General features: G+C 40.5%; 1 protein-coding gene across 1 annotated transcript; it reads right to left on the reverse strand.

Annotated features, from left to right (window-relative positions):
- Window positions 1–217: 217 nt before the first annotated feature.
- Window positions 218–5378, reverse strand: LOC103893404 (granzyme A). The gene is made up of 5 exons (XM_009272524.1): window positions 5318–5378; window positions 3943–4090; window positions 2113–2251; window positions 1152–1424; window positions 218–376 (listed from the first exon to the last, which is right to left on the reverse strand). Exons 1-5 carry the CDS (start codon window positions 5376–5378, stop codon window positions 218–220), a joined length of 780 nt encoding a protein of 259 aa, XP_009270799.1.
- Window positions 5379–7929: the final 2551 nt, after the last annotated feature.

A 7929-nucleotide genomic window follows, 5' to 3' on the forward strand; every position in this document is an offset into this window, starting at 1 on the left:
GTTGTAGCAGGGCATTGTGTTCTGGCCCTGTTAAGATCGCATCTGCCCTGAAAACAGACATAGGTATTTTCATCTATATGAACATGAAGCTGCTAAAATTCAGCATGGGAATACCTCTTTTACCAGTATAATGAAGCTATTTTTAAAAGTGTGTTTCAAAACTAGATATTGTTACACAAGTACAAAGAAGGAAATCACTTGGTCAAAACCCAATCTATTAGGCTCCCCCTATGGTTTTCCTTATCCACTGCAGGTATTGCTTTGTGAGTCGAGTGTAGACACCAGGGCCATCAACAGTACCACACTTGTTTCGCTTCCCGAAAGCAGTGATGCCTCTCATCACATTATTGCATCGTAAAGGTCCGCCAGAATCCCCCTGGAAACAGGGAAAAAAAATTGTCATTTATATCTACAAAAGCTAAAAAATGCTTCTTTTAAATAAAATTTGTGCAAGTTGCATGAGGAAATAAAAATGTAGACAGTGCTATTGTGGATTTCTTTTTTTTCCTCCTTGGAAGGTAAGATTTTCATTAGCAAAAAAGAAAAAAAGACTTCAATCTGATCTTTCAGGTGTGAGTAATGGGGACTGAATCTAGCTCAGTGCTGAGGAATAGTTAGTCTTTTTGAATATGAAAAGAAAAAGCTGGAAACTTTCCTCTTGAAAAGCAGGAAGTCTCTAGCAATTGGTACCTTTTTTGCAACTTTGTTAATTCAATATTTAAATTTTTTAAGACATGGTAGTTTTTACACAGTTGTGCATTTGACTTGGGGCCCAGTCAAGGTACTTTTTATCAGCAAAACCTGTCTCAAAGCCCTCTGACATCAGAGAAGTTGTTCCACTGAGGTTAGCTGCTTGAAAATGGGCTCATAAGCTATTTTGTGGAGACTTTTCTATTAAAATCATTTTACTGAAGAAGACAATAGCTATCTGCCACACCTGGATAAAACCACAGTATCCAAAGTCTGTGAAGGTGAATTTATCAATCAGAAGTTTTGATTTTAAGGCTTAGAAGAACAAGCCTTGGTAAATTCACTCATTTTTAATAAAATTCTTAATTGAACTGAAGAAAGGCAGAAATTATAAATGTGTAAAAGCTAGTACTTTACATTTTAATATAATGTATGTGGATATAGACAGTAAATATACTTACAGAACATGAGTCCTTTCCTCCATTCTTAGCCCCTGCACATATCATGTTGTCTGTTATAACAGGGTTGTTTTTATAATGGTCGTTGTTGTTACAGATTTGCCTACTGATGACAGTGATATTGACCTCCCTCAGGGTATCAGAAAGCTTTCTCAGATGATTGTGAGTTTGTCCCCATCCTGCTACTGTGCAAATTGTTCCTGGTTTGGGATCATCGTCTGAGGTAGGCAGGGGAATGAGTTGCACGGCTTTATTAAGTCTTGCTCTTTTCTTAAGCTGTATAAGATATGGAAAATAGTTATTACGGGGCAGAGTCTAACAGAGGCCCCTGCATGTTAACCGTTGGATCTTTTCCATTATGGCAATGGGGGATTACTGCAACCCCTTTTTGAGAATCCTCAGTTCTTTGTGACAGGATTTGTGTAATCAATGTAAGAATGAGGAAAATGAGTATTCTTTGTCTCATGAAAACTCATTTAGCTTCTGCTGAAATATTAGCTCTGAAAAATACCCTAATTTACTTCTCTGGCTCTCAGACCATTGGGAGGACAAAATAACAGTAATCACTGAAGCTGGCAAAATTGAGAATCAGAGAAGTCAGAAATTTTTTATTAGAACTGTTTTTCAGACAGAACATTAGGGGTTTTAACCAAATTATTTCTATGTGGAAATAGGCCTCTTTCTGTGGACAACCTTTATTCTTTCACTGAAAAGCCAGAAATTGGAATATCTTGGTCAAGCTCCAGAATTTTTCTACTTCTAGCATTGGCATGCATTACAGGAACTGATTGCCTTAGTTCCCAGTGCATCCCCAGTTCCCCAGTCTGCTGGATTAGCAGACCAGACTATATCGCCCCAGAAAAAAAGTCACCAGAAACTCCCTTGGCTCATCTCCCTCACAAGAAGGAAGAAACTAGTACATCGTAGGAGATGCATATTCCATAAGTGATGTGTAAATCAATACCTGCAGCAGCATAATGTCGTTTTCCTTACAACTGGAACAGTAGCATGGGTAGCGAATTTGTTTTGCAATCTGAAAAACCTGTTTTTCTCTTTCTCTTGCTTTCTGTGAATGAGCTCCAAGAATAACTTCACCTTCTTCCCTGAGAAGAGAGACAACATGGTTAGTGGGATTCACTTGCTGTAACTCCATAATTCTTTGCTGTTAAATGTGGTGCTATCATGTCCAGCTGCTACAGAGTCTCTTTTCTCATGCCTGAAAAGCAACAGTAATTTAGAAAAATATAAAAGATTACCCTGTTTTTACAAGTAGTTAAAAAAAAAAGACTCAGTGAATCAAAATTCATGCTATCCTATTTTCAGCTTTCCAGGAGCATAGACAGGGTTCAGGTACTTAACTCCGAACCTACCCCTATTGTTTCCCTTTGGGAACTGAATGAGGGATGTATGCATCAGCTTTGCTGTTGGTAGTGGTCTCACCAGCTGTGCCCTCTGCAATTTGTGCTGAAAATTTAGGAGAATAGCTCACAGCACTGTTAATTCAGAGATCATCAAGATTGGAATGAATTGTCCCGTTGCTTTGCCCTAACACCATTTCAAGACCATTTTCTGAGTCCATGTGAGACATAGCTCATTCCCTTTCTCTAACTTGTTCTGCAACTTCATATACTTACTAGATACTGAAGTGGTGACAGTTGTGTCTGCTGGGGCTCTCTGGTGTAGAAACCAGGAGTCTAGCACTCCTTGGTCAAGCAGTCCAAGCAGACCTTTATATCAGACCATGGGTGTAGCTGTTTGTGGGAGAACAATGTACGTTACAGCTGAACGGGAGAATATTCTTTGAGCGGATGTCTAGGTTGGCCTTCATTTGCAACTTACTGTAGTGAACACAACCCTGAGGAAGTGGTTGCTCCTTTCCTTCAGCTGTTAAGAGCTGTCTGACTGTTGACTGAGCATCATTAGGTTAATTATTTTATTTTCTCTTAAATGTGATCTCATTTGAAAACACTCTTTATCTTATGTTAGTACAACAGCTCTTGGGCCCTATGCTCTCTTTGTAGTAGGTCCCATATATCTCCCTGTTTGGATGAGGACAGGAGAGATGGATACATTTCTCTGATGTCTGCAGAGTTCAGTGATTGACTGGTCCCAGGCAGGCCACTGACAAAGCCTGTGTGAGGTCTGGCTCAGCAGCAGCTCCAGTCCTCCCCACAAAGGCAAGGGACAGGACATGTCATTTAAACCTCACATCTTGCCTTGCTAAGGGACTCTGTGGAGCCAAACAGCTGTTTGCTTCTTGAGTCAGACAGGAAGAAGAAAAGATCGCTGACAAACCAACATATCCAGTAGAGCAGAGATCTCTCAGTGTCTCCTGTCATCTGTCTGAAGGATTTTTGCTCCTGTTTAACTGCATGCTGTCTCTTTCTGTGGTGAACTGTGTTTCTTTTACAGAATAAAATGACAAGAATTTATTTCTGTTTTTTGAGCAGCTATTTAGACTGGCCAGTCCTCTGGCCTAGTGCACCGGTTGGCTGAGAAAACAGGGATAAACGTTTCCCCCAAATCCACTACTGCAGTGTTGCTATTCTGTGCTTGCATGCAGCTAGAAGCTTGTAAAATATCTCTTCAGAAACAGTGAAGATCAGTATACCTTGTTATATTATTTTTTACTCGCTGAACCACATTCATCAATATAAATTATAAAACACAGTCATCAAAACATGATTATGGTCATGCTAAATGCACAAAACCACCAGGGATATTAACTCTCCTTCTTGAACGGAGACACCAGATACTCACTAAAGACAATCTCTGAATCAGAGTAAGAACTTACACATTACAGTGGGCAGCTGTTAACACCCAGTTTTCCTTGATCAAAGCTCCTCCACAAACAGATTTTCCATTTGCTCCGTTGATTAGGGCCATAAATGGTCTCGAGTGTGGTGCTACTTCATTTCCTCCAATGATATCCACACACAAACCTAAAAACAAAAATAAGCCATGATATGCACAGCTGGGCTAACAAACACCGTAAGACACTCCAAGTCTCTTAGAAAAAACAGTTAATGTAATTACAAAGTATACAGACACACAAGTATGTACATATGTCACAATGCTGGTCTTCAGGGTAGACTTTTAAAATTGCTCAGCAGTACTACTTCTGCACATTTGGAGCTGTTGGAGAGAGTCCAGAGGAGGGCCATGAAGATGATCAAAGGGCTGGAGCACCTCTTCTATGAAGACAGGCTGAGAGAGCTGGGGTTGTTCAGCCTGGAGAAGAGAAGGCTCTGGGGAGACCTTATTGCAGCCTTCCAGTATCTGAAGGGGGCCTACAAGAAAGCTGGAGAGGGACTTTTTACAAGAGCATGTAGTGATAGGACAAGGGGTAATGGCTTTAAACTGCAAGAGGGTAGATTTAGATTAGGTATCAGGAAGAAATTCTTCACTATGAGGGTGGTGAAACACTGGAACATGTTGCCCAGAGAAGCTGTGGATGCCCCATCCCTGGAAGTGTTCAAGACCAGGCTGGACGGGGCTTTGAGCAACCTGGTCTAGTGGAAGGTGTCCCTGCCCATGGCAGGGATGTTGGAACTAGATGATCTTTAAGGTCCCTTCCAACCCAAACCATTCTGTGATTCTATGATTCTATGTTTCAATGGGACCAAAATTAGATCAATGGGGTGAGCTTTGACAAGAAAAACACCAAAGTATTTTTGCTCTTGCACAGATTTCTTTTCCTGAAGTTCGCCGCTATGGTTAATTTCTTAGCTTTCATTGTGAGTAACAACCTCAGATCTGCCACATGATAAATGTTGTACAATATGTGACTTATGTGGACACCTGGAAACTGGGTTATATAGTGTAAGTCACATTACATTAACCTGTTTTTCAGAAAAACAGAAAATCAAGAGATTAATGTATGTGTATGCCTCTGAAAAGAAAGGTCAGATAATCATTATGTTAAATCCTCTTAACTCCTCCAAATAGCCTGTCCCCTGTGCAGCTTTAATTAATACTACATTATACATTCTACTACTACATTCAGAAATTGTTTGTATGTCTGCAAACACATGCAGACAGTGGAAAAAAGCTAGTAATAAGAACTCAAATAAAAATTATGACTACTTCCTTTACATTAGTACATGTTGGCTTAACTGGAACTTTGTACATCAGCATTTACCTTCAAAAGGATCGAATCGAGCACTTACCTCCACGAATTACCAGGAGAATGACAGCAGCGGAGGGGGACAAAGTGAGGAAACCTCCCATGATTTCTGTCTGGTGTTTCCCCTTATTGACTATTTAATATATATATCTAAATGAAAAGGATGTGGGTTTTGTTTTTCCTCTTAAGGATATCTGACATTTGTAACTGTGGCAAAGGCAAAAAACCTCCCCAACAATGTAGCTTACAGCAGAGGTGTTAGTGAGAAATTGCATCATCTGTTGTGGTGTGAAGACAGGATCTGCCCCCCCTTCACCCCCCCTTTAATGTTCTCGCTGTAGCATTTGCGGAGAGCTACTGTATGAGTACTGGGGTGAAACCTTGCAAGCCACTACGTGTCCAGTTACACAGTGGGACTCAGCTCATGTAAATTTAGGCTTGATTCCGTTGCCCACATGAAGACGTATAGTTTCACTCTGTACGTGAAAGGCCCCAGGTGGCCTCCAGGTCAGAGATGAATCCCAGCCTCTTCCCCATTAGAGAGTTATCTGTGCTGTTCAGGAGCCCTTCAGCGTCAAGGAATCAGATGTTTGCTCCTTTCAGCATCTGATCCTACCTCATTAACTTTGCACTGGATGAGCATCCATATAGCACTGAGTGTGGTTTAGTGGTCTAGAGCTAAGAGTATAATGCCATTTAAAGTGTCTTAAGGTGTCTTAAATTTGCCTCCTGGTGCAGAAGGCCATGGGTCTTCTGTAGATGCTATGACAGATTTGCCAGCCCTGTGCCCATGTCTGGGAAACCCAGGGTATCTCAAATGTCACTAAATGCCTAGTTTTAGGTGACTGAATTGAGTCCTGGAAACTGAATAAATCTTATTAGAGCCTTGTAAAGGCACAGTTCCTCACTTCCAAATATATACCCAAATAATAGAAATAACTTCCATCAATATTAAATAATTCAGAATATCAAATATTGTATTAACTAACTAGGTACATTCAGTGAAGTGTCACTACCACACAGCCTGGAAGGTTTCTTGAAGACTTGAGCCCCACTACAGTCAGCCTGCAGAAAGCTTCTGCGTTCTGGCTGTGTCACATCTTTGAGCTCAGTTGGCCCAGCCTGATGTGAGTTTTACCCGGAGAAGACCTTGGACAGACAACTGGCTCAAATTTGCCATTGCCCTCCCTTCTGAGACAGAAGGTAATTGTTGGTGACTTCTCTGAAGAAGGCAGATGTGGAGCTACTTCTAGAGATAGCGGAGCTCTTTGTCACTTGTGTGGCTCATCAGAGACACTGTCATCTATGTGACATGGTGACAGCTCTATGCACTGCAAAACTACACCAAGCTTTTTATTTTCTTTCATTTTTCTCCCCACTACCTGCACATCCCCTGTAGCTATCAGCAGTTTGTTGCACTGGCATTCTTTTTTTTCAATGTTCTCCCGAACACAGCATCACCAGGTATCATAGGTACCGTTCTTTCATTTATCACTTACAAATAGTTGCCAAAGTCTGCTTTTATGACATTTTAATTATGGTCTTACCATATTGAAGCTGTTTCCTCTCTGGACTATGCACAGACGTGATCAGGATGAGCATTTGTGAGCAACAATCCTGTACAGTGAGACCTGCTCAAACTCATAGTACTACAATGATTCATCCTTGGATATTCCTATATGAGGTGCCATGTCTAGTGAAAAGAGGTTTGGTATGTATCGTCCTACGTTTACCTGATCTATTTTCAAGAAAAACCTATTTGGGAGACACAGAATAAAACATTAGCAAATGTTCCTAGGTGTTTTCCAGGCAACTAAGATAAATCTATGCCTACTATCTAAAAACAAATCTTCTATAGCTTGTTTATATTTTTTTCAATATCTAAGTGCACTCCTATTTACTTCTAAATCCTACTTACTTCTAAAGATATTTTTCTGTAACTCCATAGGTATTAGCATACCCATGCCTTTTAAAAAATCCCCTCTAATCCTGAGAGATCCCATTGACATTGATAACTGGAATTAGGAATATGCAGTCTAAAATACTGTTTGGTAATATCTGGTCACTTTCTGCGCAAGCTCCTTCTGAGAAACAGCTCTTACTATCACATAGTCCTAAGATTGATTGCACAGGTATTAAAGATCAGATTGATATGCACATAATCAGCCTCCAGTTTTGTACCCAAGTGCTTTTGTCAGTGTCCTCTTCAGCTTATAACTTACGTAAATGAGGCTGAAAAATTGACATCAAATTTTAGGGTGTCCAACAAGTTGACTGGGCTCCTTTGGTAATGGCAATAAGTTAATTTATGGTCAAGTTTAGATTTTATTGGCCTTTTGCATGTAAAGAGAAACCTCAAAGCAAAACTTCCTTCTCTATTTGAGTGCATTGTCAAATTCTTTTATTAGCTCCTCTGCTGCATAAGCAATTTGTCTTCAAGAGGACTGACATATGTAAGAAAAATGCTTCATCCTTTCCCCTGCAGTGCCCACGAGGCATAGCCACTCTCTCAGCAGAAACCACTACCTAAGGAAAAGAACAACAAGTCTACCCAGCTTCTATTTCTAGCCTTTGCCTTTGAGGAAATTTCCCATGGGCATTAAGCCCGTGTGTCACTGGATCACTTTCAGCTCTGTTCTGTACTGTGTTGAGCAC

This window comes from Aptenodytes forsteri, unplaced genomic scaffold (genome assembly GCF_000699145.1).
Source record: "Aptenodytes forsteri isolate BGI_AS27 unplaced genomic scaffold, ASM69914v1 Scaffold92, whole genome shotgun sequence".
In the NCBI taxonomy this organism is placed as follows: domain Eukaryota; kingdom Metazoa; phylum Chordata; class Aves; order Sphenisciformes; family Spheniscidae; genus Aptenodytes; species Aptenodytes forsteri.

What these genes read in the sequence shown, in the direction of transcription:
- LOC103893404 (XM_009272524.1), bottom strand. Translation starts at nt 5,378, where the DNA reads ATGGGAGGTTTCCTCACTTTGTCCCCCTCCGCTGCTGTCATTCTCCTG. An exon ending in ACAGCTGCCCACTGTAATGT is followed by an intron (nt 2,252 to 3,942) that starts GTAAGTTCTTAC and finishes CTCTCTTCTCAG; the next exon opens with GGAAGAAGGTGAAGTTATTC. An exon ending in ACGACATTATGCTGCTGCAG is followed by an intron (nt 1,425 to 2,112) that starts GTATTGATTTAC and finishes TATCTTATACAG; the next exon opens with CTTAAGAAAAGAGCAAGACT.